The sequence below is a fragment of the Chinchilla lanigera genome, unplaced genomic scaffold (assembly GCF_000276665.1).
Source record: "Chinchilla lanigera isolate Chin_1 unplaced genomic scaffold, ChiLan1.0 scaffold00044, whole genome shotgun sequence".
Classification (NCBI taxonomy): domain Eukaryota; kingdom Metazoa; phylum Chordata; class Mammalia; order Rodentia; family Chinchillidae; genus Chinchilla; species Chinchilla lanigera.
The window spans coordinates 2,087,270-2,110,985 of NW_004955445.1; the positions used below are offsets into that span (position 1 = coordinate 2,087,270).

General features: G+C 41.7%; 1 protein-coding gene and 1 long non-coding RNA gene across 8 annotated transcripts; one reads left to right on the forward strand and one right to left on the reverse strand.

Moving 5' to 3' along the window:
• Positions 1-874: 874 nt before the first annotated feature.
• On the reverse strand, positions 875-16,116 carry Spo11 (SPO11 meiotic protein covalently bound to DSB). 6 transcript variants are annotated; one of them, XM_013518307.1, is made up of 13 exons: positions 15,909-16,116; positions 13,827-13,940; positions 12,505-12,593; positions 12,037-12,103; positions 11,700-11,808; positions 11,271-11,357; positions 10,321-10,357; positions 9,923-10,020; positions 6,059-6,158; positions 5,749-5,786; positions 4,184-4,260; positions 1,848-1,959; positions 875-1,362 (listed from the first exon to the last, which is right to left on the reverse strand). In XM_013518307.1, exons 1-13 carry the CDS (start codon positions 16,037-16,039, stop codon positions 1,243-1,245), a joined length of 1,179 nt encoding a protein of 392 aa, XP_013373761.1. In that variant the 5' UTR covers positions 16,040-16,116; the 3' UTR covers positions 875-1,242. The 6 variants fall into 6 exon arrangements, with proteins under 6 accessions (XP_013373761.1, XP_005392313.1, XP_013373762.1 ...); XM_005392256.1 differs by having other exon boundaries at positions 9,923-10,032; XM_013518308.1 differs by lacking the exon at positions 13,827-13,940.
• An 84-nt stretch (positions 16,117-16,200) lies between these two features.
• Positions 16,201-19,604, forward strand: LOC106149422. Of its 2 annotated transcripts, none has more exons than XR_001235602.1 (4): positions 16,201-16,282; positions 16,919-17,079; positions 17,690-17,764; positions 18,076-19,604. It is a non-coding gene; the product is annotated as an uncharacterized LOC106149422 (long non-coding RNA). The 2 variants fall into 2 exon arrangements; XR_001235603.1 differs by having other exon boundaries at positions 16,212-16,282; positions 16,884-17,079.
• Positions 19,605-23,716: the final 4,112 nt, after the last annotated feature.

Here is a 23,716-nt window from a genome sequence, read left to right on the forward strand (position 1 = left end):
TATTTTGCACTGGGATCTGTGTTTTGTTGTTGTTGTTTTGGTTTTGAGACAAGGTATCAGTCACTATGTAGCCTAGGCTGGCCTCCATGTCCTGGTGATCCTCCTGCCTCAGCCTGCTGAGCGCCCAGATTACAGGAGTGCACCACCATGGCCAGCCAGGACCTGCATGTTCTGTATCTGGACCTGCTCTTGAGGCTGGAAGTAACATTGTCCACTACTGTGGTTTTGGACAAGTAACACATGTAGTGTTGTCAGTTATAAACTACTGTGTAGTTACTGAGTGATCACAAGGTTCCTGGGAAAAGGAAACCAGACCACACGTGAGCAACATGCACGTGTTCCGAAGTGGCATGTATTGTTATTACCACTTATATTTATAAACTGCTCCAACATTTCCAGATTCCTAAGAATGCATTTTGCTGCTTATAATTACAAGAAATTTTCATTGCAGTGAAAGATTTACTAAAAGTATCCAGTAAAATAATAAAACTTATCTTTATAAAAATTACAATAGGTTTATAAGCATGAATGATCATACTCTTACTGTTAGAGGAGTGCCTTATTAAAATCTGAGGCTTCCTCAGCTCTTAAATCCAAAGAAGTTCTTTGCTCTATGGTCCTAGACTAAAGAAGAATCCAGGTGCTTGAATTTGGGCGAAAATGTGTAACACCCTGGAGAAATATTTACAGCTAAGTGTTATCATTATAAAGGTATGCTGAAGACAGTACAGCAGAGCACTGAAGAGCACATCAACCCAAATATTTATTCATAATAAATTTTACTAGTTTTGCAAGCGAATTAGTGGAGCATGGCTCCTACGCTATGACCACTGTACTAGGAAGGCAAAAGAAAGGAAAAACCACCAGGCATTAATTGCTTTGCAACAGCTCAAATTTATATTATTATTACTAATAATAAACTACTTCATGCCGAACATTAGTTATATTGTAGAAGACAAAGAAAATATTTTATAGACTTTTATGACCTGTAAAATATTCTTTCAAGTACAATTTAAAAGTCAAAATAACGTATGTTCTTCTATAATTTGTTTTAGAATATAGGGGAGCAACCAAGCTCTGTGGAGGGTAAAATAAAGCTTTCTGAAGAAAATTAGAGGATAGCATTTGTTTTGACAAAACATATAATGAAAGATTGTTTTGTTCTACTTTTTCAGAGCTGAGGACATATACTCTTTCCATAACAGGGTTTACCAACTAAAAGTAGTAGTAAGCCGTGTCACTTCATATCCATCCGCCAAACTTTAATTTGTTGGGTAAGTATACTCTAGAAAGGTAATCTGAGGACAGGGAGGTCAAAGCTTGGATTTCCGCCTTCATTTTAGAGTCTGCCATCATTTCCATCTGTCAATACAATAAAAAGAGAGGCACCTCAGAGGTCTGCAGTTCTGTTAGTTCAACCAAATATTCAATCTAGACTTGCTGTGTTGTACGGAACCAGAAGGAATAGTCTTTTGGGTGGTCAGCTAGAATATTTTAGATCTGCTACATGTTCAATAACTAGGGATGGGCTTGGATTTTCTTCTTCTTTTCTTCTTTTTTTATCCTGTAAACTATGATACAGCTCATTGAAAAAGGATAAATAACCATGCTAAGGGTAAAAATAAACCATTTGCATCTGGTTGATCTCAGTTATTAGTTTTCATAGATTTGAGTTCAACATTTACTTGCTGCAAAACCACACTAATGTTGTTGGCTGTATAAAACTTGAAGAATATTTTCAAAATGCTGTATAAATAGTTGTCACTAAAGTGCAAGGTAACGAGACTTCGTACATATACTTCATATAACTTCATACTTATACTTGAATTATAAAAAGAAACAGATACTTCTTTTCTCCAAAACGGCTGGCAGGTAAGATAAGGTCTCTTCAAGATACTGTCAAGTTTCTTTTGGTCCCGTTTTGTAAGTGGAATCAAACTATCTTTAGGTATATTTAACCTGGAAAAAATAGATGAAAAAAATCAGTAAAAGCAACGTGTTCCTGTAACACATATATTTTGTCTATATTTGTTGTATGTTTCACAAAACTCAGGAGTAACAGATAAGAAAATCATTAGAGCTCCAGCTTATAAATCTGTCGTGTCTTAGATCAGTGAATTTTCCAGTTCCTAGCTGCAGATCTTGGAGCTATGAGCTCCAGAATGCATGTGTAGAAGCTGAGCTTCACAAAAGGGCTTTGAATTTAGTTTGTACTGAAATCTATGTAGATTTTTTTTTGTACCAGGCATTGAACTCATGATCTTACACTTGCCAGGCAGGCTCTGTGCCGCTGAGCTATATCCTGGGGACTGTACTGAAATCTTTGTAATTCTTTAAGGATTTTGAGCTACAGACATTAGTCCATCCTTTTCCACTCAGGCACACGCGCGCACACACACACACACACACACCCCATTTAGATTTAAATTTGAAAACTCGAGTTTAACTTTATCTTGGTATGTGCTGTAAAAATAGAACATGAGAGCACTGGGATTTATGGTGTAATCTACTTTTTGAAGTCACAAATCCTGGACATCCCAGGAGAGCTCCAATTTCAAATAGTCTTTTTCGGTGTCCCCATAATTATGACCATTTGCCAGTGGCTACTCCTGCACGGGGTGACAGTTTGATTGAAAGGGAGGCCTAGAGCACTTCTCTTGCAGAATGTTCGTGTAACCGTCATACTGGCTTGCCTTTGGTCGTGTATTTATACATTTGGAGTGGTTCCAAGGCACACATGGAATTATGACATGCAGCTAGAGCGTCTCCAAACTCTCTACCTTCAGATTTACCAGATCATTTGTCCTGAATTTGTGTTAGAAATGATCTTCATACAAATAGATCACCTCCAAGGAATTTTGACTTTGACATATACACTACCTTGAACAAAACTTTAATTCACTGGATGGAAATTTTCAAAAACAAAAAAATGAAATGTTTCTTCTTATGCTCTCGTTTTTTAAAAAAAGCCTATCACCCTAAAACCATCCACATTCCATTTTTAGGGAACCAAGGATGGTTCACTGTTTAAGGAAATCCAATAAACACGTTAAGTTCACCCAAACTGGCAAATTAAAACAATAAGAAGATATTTTACAGTATCACATTGGGAGAAACTAAAAAGAAAAATGTTACTCTCCTATACCAATGGACAGGTGCCAGTTACTCTCCAAGGAGCGCAAATCAATTAACCTATCCAAAGGACAGTCAGAGCCTCAAAAATGTGTGCACTCTTTGATCCATGATTCTTCTGGGAATTCAACCTCAGGGACTTATTAGATATTCAGGAAAAGATTTAGTTACAAAATGTCCATCCGCACACTATCAGAACAGAGATTTGGAAATCACCTAAATGTCTCACTATGAGGGGTCAACTAAACAAACATCCAGTATTGAAGCTCAACAGTAAGAGACAGTAGTAACATGATGTCACAAAGAGAAATATATTTTTATATGGAGAAATGATCACATTGCGCTGCATAGAAAAAGCAGATTACAAAATAACACTAAGTATGAGCATACCTTAGTGAAAAAGTTGCGACTGGACAGAGAATATTCTACAAAAGCAAACCTGCTCAATTTTAGGGACTTTTATCTTATAAATGTTTTTTTCTATTATGAAGATATATATTAAACTTGCCACACATGATGGTCCTAAACTTTAGGTAATCCTAAAATTAGATTTTTTTTTTTTTTTTGGGTTTTTGTCCAGTACCAGGAACCGAACTCATGACCTTGCGCTTGCCAGGCAGGTGCTTTGCCGCTGAGCTAAATCCCCAGACCCCCTAAAATTAGATTTTGAAAGGTTAAAATTTTAAATGTATGATAAAATTGATTCCTGTGTCAAACAATATTGTCAGTGGTCATCATTTAGTTATGTTCCACGTATAATACATATTTTTAAGTATAAAAAATTTACAAACTATTTTAGCCATAGTAATAAAAAAATCATTTCTGTAGCTAGCCTTTAAAGTACAACTAAACAAACTCATTTGTTAAGAATTCCAGTAGTAGAAGCAAAAATACTGGTTAATCTAATTCATAATTATATAGCCCTGAGTCAGGGTAGACAATATAAATTAAAAAATATTAAGAGTTTCTCTTTGTGTGGCTTTTCTGGCTCATTGTCGTACACTGTAATGAATCATTTTCCATGTCTTAGTCCTGCTATATACCACCTAACCTTTTAATATCAGAAGGGAGGAGGCCAAGCCATCTAATAGCTGGGACCGTGAGGTTGTGAGCTTCAAATGACATAGACTGAAACGAAGAGCAGAAGTACATTAGGTGAGACTAACTTGCAGGAGACTAGCATTAGCATTCCCGTTTACGCAGCAAAACTTGTTGCATATTAATCAAGACAGATGCGGAACTGTAGTATTTTTGTATTAATTTTCTAGAAGCAAAACTTCAAGTGAACTTTTCCAACCTGTAGTCATTGCTATTTGTGGCTCCATGTCCTGCACGCTCTGTGTTCTCCTTTATCAGCTGTAACCCTGAGCAACCTTCAGAATCACCTGGAGATTGCAGTACAGTAGGTTTGCATGGGCACTGAGATTTGCCCTTCTAACAAATTTCCGGGTGATGCTGATGCCCCTGGCCCAAGATCACACTGTAAGAACCACTGAAATACGGTCATCTCAGATTCCTCACATTCATGAGGCATGATCAAAATATATGATGAATGTTTTGGTTTTTTTTTCTTGGTACCAGGACTTGAACTCATGACCTTGCACTTGCCAAGCAGGCACTGTGCCACTGAGCTATATCCCTGGCAGATGAATGTTTAAGTTTTAAAAATTTATTATGCAAAAGATACATTGCTATTAATCTCCATCAAATACTGCCCCTCACTTAACACACTTATCCCATCATTCTCGCCGTTTTCGTAAGCAGTTCTGGAAGTCCTCTTTCATGAGAATCTTTACGAGGTGAATGCTGCTGCTGAGTTCCATCTAGGGAAAAGCAGGCATGATAAAAAATACAGTAAATGTTGATCCCGTCCACTGGAAAGGCAGGCTTGTAAAAATATTACAGTATTTTCCCATCCACCTTATTCACTGGAGCTGGCTTTTCCTCAAAGTCAAAATGACCATGAAAGGTGAAGATTTTGAATTGATTCAGGCTATCAAGGCAGCCACAAAAATGCAGAAGAGAACTTCCAGAACTGCCTCAGAGAGTGGCAAAGGATGGGATAAGTGTTCTGAGAGGGACTAATGGCGATGTGTCTTTTACTGTGGTAAGTTTTTTAAAACTTTAAACATTCAGTGCATTTTCCGGTCACACCGCATGCTTCGGTGGGCTGGAAGATTCAGGACGACCGTGCTTCTGGCCCACGGCAAGTCCTTCTCCGTCACCCGGGTTTGCTGTGGTCTTGCAGCCACTGAAACACAGCGTGGGATTCCAGTTCCCCTAGCACAGTGATACTGAACCTTTTAGAGATCGAGCGCCCAAACTGCAACTCAAAGCCTACTTATTTATTACAAAGTTCCACTACTGCAATTAAACCTGAATATTGAGGTTTTAGTTTAGAAAACGCAATCTTTTGTTTTAAATGAAAAAAATAACTGAACTTTCAATGATACAAGCAGCCTGCTACAGCACTCATGCCATAGGTCTGCTACCACTGCCATAGCACATTCTGGGGGCCCTTAGCTTACTAGAAGGTGCTAAGTAAATGCAGAACTATCCTAATGAACATAAAATGTCTAAGTAGTAAGAAAAGGAAAATTACTTTTGTGTACTCACCATAGATCCGTATTTATAGATGCACATTATTTCTATGCCTATTAAAAGAAAGTTAACTTTAAAATTAGCCTCATATCTTACAGGTTCCACTCTCAAATTTTATCCAACATCTGCAATTTTTATTTTTGTATTACTGATGAAAAATTTATGTTTCTCAGTTTAACATAGCAGACGTAACCATAAGTTGCCTTAAATAGTTACAGTCTTTAACTTTAATCTAATCATATTCTCTTAAAATATTTTATTAAGACCAGAAAGCACAACTAAAAACATGACTTATCCACTTCTAAATAGTGCACGGGTAAATTACCATACGGGTCAGCATCTACCAGTGTGAAAACAGGAATGTGAAACAGGTCCCACAGTTTCTTGACTAAAAGTCTCGTGTTCAAATCAGGTACTCCTTTTCCCTAAAAGCAAGATAGAAACTAAGCATTTTAATTCCAGTAGGATAAAGGCACACCACTACTCCTTTATTTCATTAATAATTTAAAAGTGAGATTCCCTACCTTGAATGGGGAAGACTGGCACTAACTGGAAACAAATGTGAAATATGTAGGACAGACTGGGGGAGCCCATGTACATTTATACCTTTGCCCCCCTTACACCAGTCCTATGAAAGGATCCCAAGGCAACATTTTGGCAGAAAAAAAAGAATAATCCTACACAGTAAAAGATGATCACTGACATGTTATTTAGAGTAGTAAACACTAAGAAAAAAAAAAAAGAGCCAAACATATCTAACCACAGGGACATGGATAGGTGGCATAGCTCATTGGTGACAGGAAGCCAGCTGTGGGACAAATAGCCTGGGCTGTCATCTGAGCTCTGCACTCCTTGATGGCATGAATTTGAAGGAGTAATGGAACCTCCTGTGATTTGGGGCTCTGTAGTCACTTACAAGCTGTAAGAGGAATTACATTATTTAGTAATCATGAAGCACTTACAACAGTCCGTGGTTTAAGTTTAGCGTTTACTAAGCCCTCTGTGGGGGGATAATATGAAGTTATTAAAACAGGTACAAGAGTCATTTAAAGAGCATTCACAGTAGTGTCAAGAAAGCAAAGAAGGAAACCGACTGAAACACGGAGCAGAAGAAGGAAGTAGAATATATGTTGATATTAAGAACAAGCTGTGGATACAAGGCATGTAGTCTAGTGGCGGACATCTTGCCTTGCATGCACAAGGCCCTGGGTTCAATCCTAAGTACACTGGACAGTGCAGGGAGAAATAACCAGGACAGACTTTGGATCAGAGAGCTCTGAGTTTGAATTCCCTCTCTGTCCATCATTATCATAAATGTGCCTGTGAGAGTAGGCAGGTTTCTTAGTCTTTTTAGGCCTTGCTCTACCTATAAAGTTAGATATCTGGCATTGTAGGAACACCGAGCTGAACATAGAGTTATCTGAGCCAAACACCAGTTTTGAGTAGCCACAGAACTGCGGTAAGGCACTTCCCTGGGACTGGGACTGTAGCTTAGAGCTAGAGTGCTGCTGAGTTCAACCCCAAGTACAGCCAAAAATTAAAAGAACAACAACAAAGATACACAGTGCACTGCAGTTCCTATGATCAAAGTAGAGCTGATGAGACTGTCGACCCCTGCCTCCCAGCATTCAAAAGATGAGCAGGAGGCTTGCACGACATCAAGGCCAGCCTGGGCCACCAAGTGAGTTCAAAGCTAGCCTGAACTACATAGTGAGACTCTGTCTCAGAAAACAAAACAAAACAAAAACCGAAAAAAGTGTGAACTTCTATTATATACAGTGCTTAGCAGAGCTAAGTGTTCCTGGTGAGCACTTTGTGAATTGCAGTGCATTCTAATGTTTTCCTTTGGGAAAGACAACATAGGAACATGTTAGAGACATCAAACAATATGACAGGCTACGGGTGAAAAATGGCTGCTTCCTGGCCCGGTTCTCTAGTCCCCTCCCTTCTCCAGAGGCGGTCACTACGGGTCAGCTCGAGGGTTTTTCACAGTGGTAGCACTAGCAGTTGCTATTGGATACTGTGATGGTGTTGAGGACAGCAGCATGTGCAAGCAGGTAAGAAAGGACTAGAAGGCAGCACGCACAAAAGCACAGAGAAATGGAGAACGTGTGATCCCCCCCTCACGTGTAGTTTACAACCACGCAGATCCTCTCTTCAAGGCAAGCGTGACACCGAGCCAAGCTCACGTGCATCTCCAGAGCAGTAGTGCCAGGTGGGACTCAAACGGTGAGGGCCAAACCCTGCAGCCTTCTGTCTGCGGTGGCTTGGCCGCCAGTCAACCTCTTGCTGCCAAGATGCCCAAGGAGAGGGGCCCAGGCCGAAGAGTGCAGTGCAGGCCATGGCCACAGAGACCATCGCCGCAGGGCCTCACACAGGGCCTCTAGCACGCGTGAGCTCTTGCTCTGCGTTTCCATCTTGACGCCTGGCCCCTTAACTTCAAACTAGGCAGAAGCCACGCGGGTTTTCTGCGACCACGGCAAGTTCATCTTTCAAAACCCATGCTCAAAAGCCTGTAAAGAGCTGAGTGTGCCCAGTGCTTGTCCTGTAGCAGGGCCGATACTGCTCTGACGTTCACGCAGCAGAGCGGTGCGACTCGTTCCTCGGCTCAGTCGTCGCCAAGTCCTTTCACACGTCCCCTTCACCATCCCCCTTCATCCTTACACCGAGGGAACTGCCCAGAGGCTCCGGCAGGCCCGATCCGCCTTGTCTCCACCTAATGGATGCGCTGCCTCGCTAATCCTTGTCCTTTCCTCCCGCTCCGCTTCAAGCATTTCTCTGAGCCCCAATTTTTCTGCACCAAACCAGGCCACCTCCTCGGGAGCGGCCAGGCCTCCCAAGACCCCAGCCAGCAGCCCGGGCTCCTGCTCCCTCTCCGGGGTCGCTCTCCTCACGCTTCCATAAACATACCTCACACACACCATACTTACTGTTAATCCAATAAGCCAGAGGAATTTTAAGTAGAAGAGCCTTGTGTTTTCTTCTTCAAAGAGCTAGGTTTTTATCCAGATCTACAAAAGCAGAAAGGCTGGGAAAAGAGCTAGCAAAAGGGGACAACCTGGTCCACACTCTTGTGCTGTTATCATCCTACCCATATGTGCCCCAGGTTTCCTCTCCCCCACCTCTTTTTTTCCGTCTCGGGCGGGCTTTGCTGGTGGCTCCGGTTCTATGAACTCCACATCACCCTGTAGCGGGAAGTTTACTGCCTGCCATGGGCTGTTTCTGTCCCTCCCAGATTTATACCGAACCTTAACTTCAATGTGATGGTACTAGGAGGCAGCACCTTTGAGCAGTGCTCACATCACATGGGTCAAGCCCTGCTGGATGGGATTAGTGCTCCTAGGAAAGTGCTCCAGGCAGGTCTTTCCCACCATTTGGGGACACAATGAGGACTCAATGAGAAGATGACCATCTAGTGAACCAAAAAGCAGGCTCGCACTAGTCACTAAATCTTCTGGTCCCTTGATCCTGACTCACGTCTAGAATTATGGGCAGTAAATGTGGGACTAGGGTATGAGCATGAGTTCTCTCAGTGACAGGAATCATGATGTATGTGTGTCTGTTTGTTGCTATTCTTTGCACAGTTATGTTTTTAAAAAGCAAGCTCCTAGCCAGGTATAGTGGCACATGCCTGCAATCTCAGTGCTGGGGCAGCCGAGGCAGGAGGATCACTGCAAGTTCGAGCCAGCCAGGGATATGTAGTACGTTCAAGGCCAGTTTGAACTACATAGAGAGACCTTGTCTGAAAATAACAAGACAAACACAGAAAGGCAGGGTGGGGGGAGCAAGCTCCTTTTGACGGAGTCAGTGAAATTACCTTATATAGAAACCCGTGTGAGGAGGAACAAGGAACAGCTCTGTTCACGGAACCCTGGACGAAGCCCACGTGTGAACATGACATAGTCAAGATGACTAGTTCCTGTGGGGAGTATGAGGGCTGCACCAAGGGCCTGTGAGCGCCCTGGTGTTGTTGGAAATGTACTGGTCCTTACAAATCAGGAGCATCGCCTTGTTTTTAGCCAGGCGTGAGAATGTTTAACACCTTGGATAGTCCTGCTCGACGCCGCCGAGTGACACACTACCTGGAAGCCAGAGGGCTGCTCAAGGTGCAGAGACGATTCCTAACCCCTCTTACCAACACCACAGAGCATGCGTTAGTCCCAGGGTGAGGTAAAGGCGGATACTCTACCGTCACCATGATGCATGGCGACATTTGGTTGCAGAAGTTGTCATCTAGGAGCCGCTGAAACGTTGCGTCTTTTTCTACAATTAACAGAAACTTTGCATCTGTGATTAAGTCTGTGATGTTAAGGCTGATAAACCAAAGGAAGAGTACTGGGATTTAATCACCAATTACATTGTGGTGCCTTGCAGAGAGTAATTCAAAAGCAGGCACGGCAAGAATATGCTCGTGTTTACCTTTACATATATAAACATGCATTCACACATCTGTCTCCTACACATGTGTGCTTCTAAAAACGCCCTAAAGAAGGGACCAGGTCTGTTTATTTTGACTGGGACATGAACTAGACACCATAAAAGCTTGATTTATCAATGGGATGAATGAATTTTCCCCCGGAAGGATACTCCGAATTCCTTCAATGTTAGATGGCACAGCAACAGCCTAAATTTAAAGAAAAAGGACATTTAAAATTTTTAAATAAAAAGCAAGTGTAAACTACGTTTCATAATTTATCACAAAAACCATGTTTTCATTTTTCTTTGAGTATACCAATCATCAAAGACTTATTGCTCAGAGAGAACAGTGGGAAAGAATGCAATCCCTCAGGAAGCAAACAGACACACGACCCACACTACTTCCCGGCAGGGAGAGTTTCTTAGACGCTTTGTAGATGTGTGGCTTCAAAAGCAGAAATGAGCCATGTGTGGTGTTTCAAGTCTGTAATCTCAGCACTATGGGAGGCTGAGGCAGGAGGATGGCAACTTCAAATCCAGGCTGGACAACCTGGCAGCTTAGTGAGACCCTGTCTCAGAATAAAAAAATAAAAAAGGACTGGGGATGTATCTCAGTGCAAAGGCTTTGGGCTCAGTCCTCAGCACAAAGAAAAGGGAAGAGAAAAAAGAAAAGGATGAAGGACAACGTCCTGAGGTAGGATCTTGGGGAATCATCTGTCTCCTTTCCTAACTTCTGAGTGGTTCCATGCTAGCTTAATACTGCAGCTCGAGACGTACCAAAGCCCAGGAAAGAACGCAGTATGCAATATGTTCATTTTAGAGCCAGTAGTTTTTGTGGAGATTACATGAATAACCAGGTTAAAATATTTAAGCTGCAGTTTACCTGTATGTTTTAAAACAGAACAGTGTGTTTTAAGTGGAAAGTGTTGATTACAATATGACAACGGGCACAGTTTGAACTACGTGAGATACAACCCTGCAAAACACAGGCCTACTCATCCTTCAGTTGGACTTGAAAATCTTAAGCTCTAAGGTACATAACCAAGCAAGAAATAAACTATATTTCCAAATTAAAGGAACTGGGGGGGAGTTAAAGCCCATGAGACATTAAGGATGCTTACAGAGGCACCACAGGTGCAGCTCACTCTGGTGCCATCTTCCTCGACATATCTTAAATTGCCAGCAATTAACCCTTTGGATGTTGACAACTAGAAAAGAAAGACATCTCTGAAACCTTTTCTGCAAATATACATTTTGCTGCTAAGTCATTCTTCATGTTCACCTGCTAAATTATTTGTATTTTTGCTCAGATTGGAATTTGGAACTGAAGGAAAAAATATGTAAGGGTATTTAGGAATTAAAAATATTTCATAATTCACCTGATTTGGTTCATTCATTCAAAGGAATATATTGAAAAGACAATTTAAATTTATATGAGAAAAATATAGTGTCAAATGACATTCAATAGGTAAAGATTACATTTATTATTATTACAATTTCTTGGAAACATTTTGTTTTAAAATAAAATATTCATATTAAATATAACTTACAATATGTAGACTCCTCCTTGGTACTTTCAGCATACAAGAAATGTCATCAATAATATTGTCCACAATAGTCTGATTACCAAAGAGTTGGCTGTCAGTGTAATATATGTCTCTACAAAAATTTAAAACATACATTTCAATTAATTATGTTGTCTGTGAATATGATGAGTATTAGAAATGCTATTTGGAGAAACCCTTAACTAAATGAAACACAGCATATAAGGAAAGTAACGTAACACCCACAGTTGGGTGACTTTTCAAAGCATATAATGAAAGTTAATCTAGTGAAATCTCACATTATACTTGCAGAGTAAGTAGTTTACCAGAATAATATATTTACCTTTTGGTTGCATAAGTGTTGCTCTGTACTAATTTATAAATCATGGATAATATTTTAAGAATTAGAGCTGAAAAATAAGATGCAATGAGTGACTTAGTTGCCATTGTTTGCATTAATTCAAAAGACATTGTTATCAAGGACTTTAATGGTCCCCAATTACTGTCCAAAATCTTTCCAAAATGGAAGTTTAATACAGAACAATTGCCAAAAAAATCAGATAAAGTTAATTGCTCTTTTGACAGCAAAACAGAGAAAATAATATTCTATTAAACCATATATCTTGATAAGTACATTTGTTTAAGAATGATAATCTACTTCTATGGCAGCTGACAATGCAAAATTTTAGAAAATTAAGTAATTTACAAGTGACCTATTAATGAATAGATCAACTAATTATCAACAACTAAAATCTAAAAATAACCAAATTTATTTATTTTTATTACTCAAAGCTAGGAAAGATGAATTTACCAAATTTTTGAACTGATTTTGGTGAATCACTTCTGATTTTTCTTGTGGTACAATGGGATACCATCTGAAGACCCACAGTATCTTCAAACCTGTCATTTTGTTTAAAGCAAAGGAATAAAATAAAAAAAACTTAACTTCTGAACACCAAACAATATACACTTAGTGTTTTCTTCTATCCACTGACCCAATCCCATATTTCAACTTTATACAAACACTAAACCTTTAGGAACACCTCATGCAAGTTTAAGTTGATTGTTTCAGATTGTAATTAGGTAATTAGCTTAGTGACATACAGCACCTAAAATATTCACCTTTGATTATGGAGTGTGTGTGTGTGTATGTACAAACTCTTGGGAAAACATTTAGGGTATGTGGAATGTTTTTACATTTCATAATTTTATTAGTATTTTACTCACTTTAATAATTTCATTTAATATTTTGACTCAGTTTAGTAACTTCTGAAGTATTTTATTTTTGATTTACCCACAAAGGAACATTATGTAAAGCAACAATTTATGTAGGCTGTTAAATTGAACCACCAACCGCCTCCTAAAGGTAGCGTGAGGCGTGAGGCAAAGATGCTAGAGAGCTGCTGCTTCAAGTTAGATAAACTCCATCTTGCAAAATACAATTCAAAAGTGCACAGTTTGTATTAATTATATTGATCATAAAATAGTCCTTAGTGACTAAAGAGTCTCCAAATTCCTTATATTCTGTCTCTGTAATTCTTACAAAGTTTAAGAACCATTCCTGTACTATTTTGCATTAGTCAGTAGAGAAGATTTTACAAGCTGAGGTTGGGAAATAAAGCAATTGTACCTCTAGGTTGGCACAAATTTGGACTAAACTGTTGAACTAAGCAGACGGAGGTCACCGGGTAGCCTCATCAGTGGGCCCTGTGATCAGAGTTCTTTTACTTCAGCCTGGCTTTTTACTCAGGACTGGTTGTCCTCAGCATGCAGGGGTTTTCTGTTGGTTTTTTTCTTTGCAGTGTAGGAGAGAATTGTACCTGAGGCACCCGCCACCCACTGCTCTGGAGGCTTAGAGCCATGCTTTGTATTTACTTTCAGCAAGAGCCTCTACATTTTAAATTCCAACCTCTTTCAGTGCTCAGTTTTGTTCTGCCCTTGTTTTTTCTTGGCTGTGTCTTTCAAACCTAATTCTAGTTTACACAATCGTCCTTATGTACATGTTATAAACTTCCTAAATTTTTGGTGGTGGGGGAAGTAAAGGCAACATAAACAATGGAATCTAACTAACTCAAGTAAATTGGAATAAGGACATAGATACTGCATTTAAACATAAGAATGCAAAATGCCCACTTTATATTTTCCCAGCTTGATCTGTTGTCTATGATGAAGGCAGGTGCCTCTTTCCTTGCCAAGCTTGTGACAATCTCTTGAATGATATTTTCTATAGATGCAAGAACCTCAGCACTGAAACAATAAACACACCATGATTCAACTTTAACTACGAAGTATGCCTTTATAATATGTAACATTTCCCCACATCAATGTAAAAACAACTTTTGTTTCATGGGATGCTTTTTAAGACTTAGAGATTCATGCCAGCAATGATCTCTCCCGCTAAATCTTACCATCAGTCCTGCATTAAAACAATGATGTTTACTGTGGTTACTTACAAAGAAATTGTATTTACTTGTAACTTTATCAAATTACGAGTTGAAGCAATGTCTCCCTTTTGTATTAATGACTACATGATATAACTTACAAATATATGTTTGCTCCTCATTAACTTCCTTTACTCTAACTCAAATATAAACTTGTTGGTTTGAAAAGCTACTGATAAATGCTTTAATTAAAAACGATGAGAAAAAGAAGAAAAAAAATGATGTAATAGTGGCGTGGAATTTCTTTCCCAAAAATGCAATGCAAAAAATATTTCAAAAGAAAAGTTCGTTGTAGCACATTGCACACTAATTGATCTCATGCCTTAAAATCAGCCTCTTTGAAGTTTAGTGATTCAAAATGGAAAAAAGTTTAATCACTACCATGGAAAGAACAAATCATGAGTTCTGCACTAAATGGTTGACTTGGCAACTCTTATGCCACTTCATAGTAAAATATTAAAACTGAGCCCAAGGGGCTGGGGATTTAGCTCAGCGGCAAAAGCGCCTGCCTGGCAAGCGCAAGGTCGTGAGTTCGGTTCCCGAAAAAAAAAAAAAAAAAAAACAACAAAAAACTGAGCCCAGTTTCCTGTCAGTGGACTTTTAATTGCACAAGCCATCAGTTAAAATTAAAACTTGTGCATCAGAAAATGAAAATGTGTAAATCAGAAAATGAATTTCCAAACATTTAACATTTTCTAATATTGAGAGAGGAATTAACCCAAATACTTCATTCACCCCTCCCCCCCACTTTGAAAAAGGAAGTTGCAGGACAATACTATAAGCAACATATAATGAGATTAATTTATATGAGTAGTGTAGATAAGGAACTTCTCACTTCCTCCTTTCTTTCTCACCTGCCTAAATTTGCCTTCAAACTAAATCCTTCTGTAAAGATTTGATTGCTTATGGGATTTTTGGTAGTTTGGGCTTATATATAAGATGATAATTCATCAATAAACAAGAAAAACAGATCAACACAGCAAAACAACAGAGAATTTTAAATAAAAAAGACCAATCATGCCAAAATTCTCTGTAGTTAATTCCAAATTGGAGAGCTGTAGTCTCTGTGGCCGATTTTAAATAAATAATTTTAAATATGGGTATTGTCTCCAAGTCAAGAAAAAAGTTATGAGCCCGGGTGTGGTGGCGCATGCCTGTAATCCCAGCACTCAGGAGGCTGAGGCAGGAGGATCGTTGCGAGCTTGAGACCAGCCAGGCTCAAGGTGAGCTCAAGGCCAGCCTGGCAAGCGCAAGGTCGTGAGTTTAGTTCAAAAAAAAAAAAAAAAAAAAAAAACCAAAAAAAAAAGAAAAAAAAAAAAAAGAAAAACATTATGGTATTACGAACCACTTAAAATGTGCCGATATCCTTGTTAATTTTGAGAGAAACATTAGCTCAAGTGTAAACTCACAGGATTCATTTGCTCACTTCCCTTTCTTTTCCCACTAAAACCTTAAAAAGCTTTCTAAGTTAAATTTATTTAAAAAAATTTTTTTCTTAAATATACAAAGTCAAACTCCCTGACTTATAAGGATGTTGGGGGAACCTGCGAACCTCCTAGAAGCTTCTAGAAGGGGAATATTCTAGAAGATAACAGAGCCCTGTCACCAGATACCATGAATTCCAAATAAGGTTAAAGGTGGAAGGAAGCCAGGGACCGCAGCGACCCCCTAGCGGTCGGAGCCGCTCCCCACCGAAAGGCGCGGACTTTCCCCTCAGAGCAGCCACCTTAGTCGTCCCCCGCGTCCTCCCTAATGCCTGCGGGGGCGCTTGTACCTAGAGGCCATGCGAGTCCCCTGTCCCGAGGGCTCCTGGCCGCCTCTACTCAGGGTAGCCAACAGGGAAGCTCTGTGGCGATCAAGGACCTCAAAGAACGAGGCCTCAGGGCCCATGGGGGCAAAAGCCATGAGGGCAGAGAGCAGCAAGACCCTCCCTGGAGGCGGCACGAGCTTTGCCCGCACTGTTTGGTTGGGCAGCGCCTGGCGCAGGCGCACACCACACCTACGGCGGCAGAGCAACGCATGCGCATAGCACGGCTTGGCGTGCCGTGTGTGTGTGTGTGTGTGTGTGTGTGTGTGTGTGTGTGTGTGTGTGTGTGTGTGCGCGCGCGGGGGGCTCTTTCAGGCGGACTCTACCTGCGAAGCCGAGAGGTGAGTGCTTACCAGAATTCAGGTCCGGCGCATGTAGGGAATCTGGGGAGCTGTGCTGAGATTTCCTTGAGCTGACTTAATTATTTTTTGAGGACTGTTTAGAGAAAATGATATACACAATTTTTCATTAAATAATTCTGGGGCTGGGGACGTAGCTTAGTGCAGAGGCTGGGTTTGATGCTCAGCATTAAAAGCAACAAGAACAAAACATTATAAAGATCCTGCTATGTGCCTGAAACAGTTCTCGGTACTGGGTTTCGCTGTGATCCAGGCACACACAATTCCAGCTCTTGCTAGTATTTATGTGAGAACTGAGAGATTATAGAGCCTGTTCGCTCAACCTCTCTTTTTTTCCCTTAACTATTACGAGAAGTTTGCACTGGGTTAAAATCCTAACCTCTCCGCGAAATTTCACAAATTAAAACACGTCATCCCCTTAAATTTGAATTTCAGCTAAACAATTTGTCCTTTTTTTTTTTTTTTCTTTTTTTGTTTTTTAAAAGTAACTACATCCTATGTAATCTTTAGGACACACATTTACTAAAGTTATTGTGTGGTTTAACTGAAGTTATCTTAAGCAGGCATCCTGTATTTTACCCAGGAATTCTACCGGTGCACCATGTCCTCCCCTTCCAGACGAAGTGAGCAGCGTCCTTCCGTCTGCTGCCAGCCTCCTAGAGCTGAGGGCGAGAATTCTGAAGGCCAGAAATGGAGTCTGAGCAATGCCCATGACCCAGAGGAAGTTAGATGACGGCCTAGAGCAAGATGGTTCCAAGACCTGGGTCCAGCATGGACAGGTGCGGAGTCCCCGAACAGTCAGCTAACCACACACCTGCTCCAGAGAACTGTTTGATGCCTTCAGTTCCTCTCTGATAGTTTTGAAACTAAATTGTAAATATGAACAGTAGACCCCCTCACCCATGCTGATGGCTGCCCGTGTGTGTGTGTGTGTGTGTGTGTGTGTGTGTGTGTCCTCTGTGTGCAAGCACTGTGTTGAGGGTCTGTGTTATTATCACAGTACTTCTCCAAACCTACCCTGAGCTATCTAGTACTAGCTACTGAGCACTTGGCTGTGAACATGGAGGGGAAGGGAAACTGCAGATATACAGGTGAACACTTAATAAAGTTAGCAGAGTGAAAAGTGCACGTAACAACCCTGAGAGGTAATGATTAGTATCCCCATTTCACAGGGGGAGAAACTGAGGCTCGGAGAAGTTGACTGTGCAAGCTTGCACCTTTAGGAAGTGACAAAGCTAAGGGAGAATTTCTAAGGGAGAAATTCATACTTTTAACCCTTAGGACGTGAGGTACCTCCCAGGGCTGACTGGGCACAGAGTTTCATTTTTTGGAGCTCTTTTGGTAGTAGAATTCCTGTTTAGCCTCAGTTTCCTCCTCTTTCAAATGAAGGCGCTGTGGCAAGTGGGCTTCCAGATGTCATTCCCAGTGAGGAGCATGCCAGCAGAAGGCCTTTCAATGACCAAGGTGAGTCAGTGACACCAGAGTCAGTGCTTCTGCCAGAGGCACGGCTGTCCTGTGACTGGGACCATGTCTGGCCTTCTTCCAAGGACTTCCAGGCTCCTAGCTCTGTCACTCCATGAAAGGCCCCCCTGCTGGGTGGGGTCACAGGAGGAGATCACAGCGGTGAAGTGAGCAGACTCACACTAACCCTGCCTTTCCTGCAGCCAGCACTGCAAGGTGTGACTTGAAAGGGCCTCGTGGGGGTTCCTGCTGCCATAGACCAAAGTGGAGCGTTGGCAGATCCTTCCAGCAGCTGCAGCTTTCTCTCCCTCCAGGTATCCTGTGAGTTCCTGGTGTGAACACAGGCAGCTGTTTGCACCGCCTCCACATCAAAGGAAGCTAGCAATCCGGCCCCAGACAGTGAGACAGACCCAGAAAGACATGTGCCCCAGCAACCCCACTGCCAATGACCCTGGCAAATGCCAACCTGCAGGACCTGCCACCGAGTCCCTCCATCACATAGGCCAGCTAAGCTTCTCCCCAAACTGCCCTGCGGGGTCTTTCCTCCAGCCTCAATCTGTGATCTCCCCAAATCTGTCTGAGGGCCAGAGCTTCCCCGTGTTTGGAAATGTTTAAATTAGGTGCAATAATCGATTCTGCCTCTAAGATACCACCAAAGGGGAAAGAAGTAGGCAAGGTGGGGCAGACCTCTCAAACAAGACAGAAGAGACTGTCATGCCTACTACATGTTTAAAACAATTTTTATTTATTTAACAGTACTGGGGATGGAACCCAGGGCCTCACACATGCTAGGCAAGCACTCTGCAACTGAGCTACACCCTCAACCCTGCCTGTCATGTGTAAAGGAGGTAGTTTCCTTAGCAGAAGTAAGAAAATTTTAAAATAGTATGGATTTTTTTTTGAAGAGGGAGAATATTATGGATTCTTGGGAGAAAAGCAGTAGTGAAAATACCATCTATTTTCTTTATCTCTTGAGAGTTTGTGAGATATTTCTTTTCTGTTTTTTTTTTTTTTCTTCTCACAAAATATTTACCCAGTTGAGAAATATATGATGTAAAAATGAAAGGAAAACCCCTTCCCAGCATGTCTGCTTCCAGCTCCATCTTAATTTGTCCTGCTCTCCAAGGGGCGAGTCTGCACCCTGACATTGTTCCTTGGTGTCCCCAGGGCCCTTGCACGTGCCCTTTCCTTAGGAGCTCCAGTTGTCCTTTATCTCTCCCCACTCTCCTTCCCTCACCCCCAAACCACCCTAGCTAATTCTGCATCCTTCAAGTGGCCCCCCAAACGTGTCCCTGGATGTCCCTCAAAATCTTGCCTCCTGTCTTCCCTCCTCCATCTGCCTGTCATTCCCACCTTGGAAGCCCCAGGAGGAAGATGGACTATGCCTGCCTTGTGCCCCATGTTTCCTGTGGCTCCTAGAAAGTTCTTGAAAAGGTTGGCTGAGTGAATAAGTGAATGGACAACTCCCTATAGGGTTATCTCTGTTACTTATTCATTGCACTTCATCCCGGGCAACTTTCTGCACATACCAGGGAGCCTTCAGTAACACTGAATAAGACCATCCTCTGTACTTGTGACATTACTGCCTGGGGTAATATTAGTAACTGCACTTTGCTGGTGGTCAGGCCCTGGGCCCAGTGCTCCATGCACTGATCCTGATTAACTCTGTCTTTCACTTTAATGGGGCAAAGTGGAAGCTTTGAGAAATAGCATAAAAAAATTACTAGGTTTCACCATAGAAATGCAAGTGACAAAGTACAGACAGGATCATTTTCTCTGATCCAGTATTAACTCAAAGTCAAGGTAATGTAGTTTTGTGTGCGCACGTGTGTGTGTGTGTGTGTGTGTGTGTGTGTGTGTGTTTGAGACAGGGTCTCACTCTGCAGTTCAGGCTGTCTTTGAACTCACTTTGTAGCCCAAGCTGGCCTCAAACTTGCAGCAATCCTCCTACCTCAGCCTCCCTAATGCTAGGATGTTAGGCATGTACCACTATGCCCGACCCATGGTAATTTAGTCTTGGTGAATTAATTTGCTTACTTTTTATAGCCAGTTGTGGAATAACAGGATGTATGATGTAAAGCAGATCCATAAAAGAAATTCAAGTCTAATTTTAAAGTGATCACCAAACTATTTGTAACCCTGTGTGTCATTTCATTAATGAATGTGTGGTGTTCATTTGTTCTGAGAAAAATCAGGTAGCGTCATTTGCTACCATGGACCTAACACCAGCCTCTCTGGCTGTCAGCTCCCAGCCGAACTGCATCCCCCTCTACCTCCTTCCCTTCTGTCCCCAGATTGTTTTAAAGCAAGTTCCTGACTTCATGTTATTTCATCCATAAGTATTTCAACATGCATCTCTAAGTAAGAGACCCCTTAAAACTTTATCATGCTATGAATGTGATCATTATGTGTATCTAAAATGTACCAATAAAATCTTACTAAAAAAACTTTACCATGCTAAAACTTTACCAAGTGTTGTATCTGTGGAAGTTTCCCTAATTGTCTCATGAATTATTTTTTATTTTAAAAAGTTTCAGTTGACAAATAAGTTTGTCAGTACATTGTGTTATGACTTGTATTTAGGTGTCCCCACAAAGCCTCCCATGCGCATAGATGAGGCTTTGGGAGGCGGCTGGATCTTGGGTGTATGATACTGGATTAAGGCTGCGTGATCCAGCCTTAGCCCACTGATCGCATTAGCATAATTCTGGGTGTGGCTGAATGGATTTGCTGAAGACAGACGCCCCACTTTGGCTGTGAGTGGCACTAACCATTGGGCTATAGCCTGAATGGAATATAAAGGGAAAGGGAAGGTCACTGTTGCTGTCTTCTGTCTGCCCCGCCGTGGACTGTTTCTCCTCTACCATGCCTCCCTGCCTTGGAGCCAGCTGACTGTGGACAGAAACCTCCACAAACTGTGAGCTGAAATAAACCTTTCCTCTCTTAGCTTGTGGGTGTCAGGTATTTTGTCCCACCAATGAGGAAGTAACTAAGACATATTGTATCTGTTTGTTGTGTGCAATGTTATTTTGAAATATATATATGAATCACTACATCAAACTAATCTACATATGTATTACCTTACATACTTGTCATTTTTTGTAAGCACATTTAAAATGTACTTTATCAGCAGTTTTCAAGAGTACAACACACTGTTACTAAGGATAGTCGCTATGAACTTATTCCTCCTGTCTCACTGAAATTTTATATTCTTGTTTTGTTTTGGTTTGTCTTGTGGTACTGCAGATTGAATCCAGGGCCTTGTGGATGGTAGGCAAGCAAGCACACTACCACTGAGCTACATCCCTAGTCTTTATTTAAGTATATTTTATTTTGAGGCAGGGTCTTGCTGAGTTGCTCAGGCTGGCCTCAGACTTGCAATTCGCCTGCCTCAGTCTCCTGAACAGCTGGCATTATGGGTATATCCTTTGATCCACATCTCCCAGTGACCTTCCCCAGCCTCTGACAATCACATTATACTCTGTGAGTTCCACTCTCTTATATCTCACATACACGCATGAGGTTGCGCTGTATTTGTCTTTCTGTGCCTGGCTTATTTCACTTAATATCTGTAGAGAGCCCTTCCCAGTGCTCTTCATGGCCCAGGGAGTTGTATTTGTAATGTCATGGAAAAGTTATTGGAATTCTAGTGAGTTAATTCTAATCTACCACTTTCAGTGCAACCCGTGGCTAGAATAAAGACACTAAGGTATATTTGTAGTTATGAGGATCCAAGGGGTCCTATGTCCAGCTATGATAATGTCTATCTGGAACAAAGGCCTCCACCCCAGGCCAAACCCAGGTTTTATTCATTCATGAAGAAGGGAGTGGCTTGAGGATGAGTGACAGAACCGTGGGAAGTAGGTGAGTGCCAGGAGCTGGGCTAGGTAGGAGGCCTGAAATCACCTCTGGAAATGCAGAGAGAAGGATGTGCAGAAAGAGTCATCTGCATAACACAACTGAGATAGTATCTAATTTGTGGGGTCAGTGCTTGAGCTACTGTGTAATTTTTAAAGCCCCAAGAAGTCACAGCCTCTATCCCAAGGCTCGATCCCAGCTGACAGCGTGGAGCATTGGCTCACACATCCCGCCTCATCCCGGCTCACTCGAGGGAGCAATGAGGGTCCGGGGAGACACGCCTGCCATCTCCAAAGACTACCATCAGCACCTCAGCTAGACCAATGTGCATTGCTTAAAGTCAGTTGAAGGGATAAGGAAAAGTCCTGGCCAGCTGTGTACACATCAATACATGGAAACAGGGTCAGGCTCAGCCAAAATGGAGGCAATTGCTCCTCTTTCAAGGAGAGCCACCCAGGTGGTCCTCCACAAATATCCTTGATATTCATCCATGTGTTACAAATGATAGTATTTCTTTTTTAAATGCTAAATAATACTCCATTGTCCATGTAGGTCACATTTTCTTTATTCATTCATTGCTCCATTGACAGTCACTTAGGTTGATCCCACATCTTGTCTCACCACAATGAAGCATCACCTCTCACCTATAAGAATGGTTATTGTTGAAAAGATAGAAGGTAGCCTGGCATGGTGGTGCACACTTGTAATCCCAGCACTTGGAAGGCTGAGGCAGGAGGATCCCCGCAAGTTCAAAGCCACCCTGGGCTACATAGTGAGTTCAAGATCAGCCTGAACTACGTTGCAAGACCCTGTCTCAAAAAAAAAGATGAAAGGTAAGTGTTGGTGAGGATGTGGGAAAAGGGACGCCTTGCACATTGCTGGTGGGAATGTAAATTAGTACAGCTACTATGGAAAACAGTATTTCACTTCCTCAGAATATGAGAAATGGAACTACCACATGACCCAGCCGTATCACTCTTGGATATTTAGCCAAAGGAAGTGTAATCAGTGTGTCCTGAGGACACCTGCAATCCCATCTTCATTGCAATATTATTCACATCAATCGAGGTAGAGACTCACAAGTTATAGTTCCTTCTCATCAAAGTGCGAACAAGGTCCAGTCATCCGTGGGTGTTGGTTAATACTCCTCTTGGCTCCTTAGTTCTGTGGATTCTCCTCCATTTTTCTTTTCTTACAATTTAGCTGTTGAAGAGTTTTGTCCTAGAGAGTTTTGTGCGACTGAGTATCTACGGATTGCATCCCTGTGGTGCCATTTAACATGTTTTTCTATTCCCAGTGTTGGCTGGATTCAGAATTGTCACTGATTTTTTTCTGTTAGGAAGAATGTTTCATAAGTGGTTTAAAATATTTATGGCTTCTGTTGAAATTGTTCAGAACTTTCATCCCTGGGGTCTCTGGACTGAGAACGTGAGAGCCAACCTGAGCCTCGTTAAGTGAAAGAGAAGCCATGCCTGGGGCCTAAATCATGCTCAGACAGCTCCATGCACTGTGCAAAACCCCTCCACAGGAGATGCCCCAGATAGATGGTGAGTTTAGTTTTCCTCCACCTGAGTCTTCCTGTGGGTTTGCAGGGAAGGTTCTTCAGCCGGCCCCTTTTCCTATTCCTAGCACATAGAGTAGCTTTTTTTTTTTTTTTTTTTTTTTAACCACTGCACAGCCTGACTCCTCTTCTCCGCTTGTTATTGCTTTTTCCTCTCATCCTAGCAGGGCTGCTGCGTGCCTTCCTCCACCCTCCTTTGCTGCGTGCCTTCCTCCACCCTCTGGAACAGCCAAAGTGTGACCTCAAGATACTCTCAGAGCCACCCTCCAGCCCTGCTCCAGAATCCAGCCCCTGCACTACAAGACAATCAGTTGACAATAACCAGAGACGTGCTTTGATTTAAGGAGCCTTTTAAAATTAAGTAATTTTCTCCTGCTCTGCTGCTGCTGCTTCTGTCATGTTCTTTAAGATTTCTTGGAAAGGGGTTTTGGTAGCAAGGACTCTTATAAAAGACCAGAAGGCCAGTTCTGTGCCAGGGATGTTGCCCCGAGGGTATTTCTACTGGAGGGAGTCCAAGCAGGCCCCAGAGGGGAGAT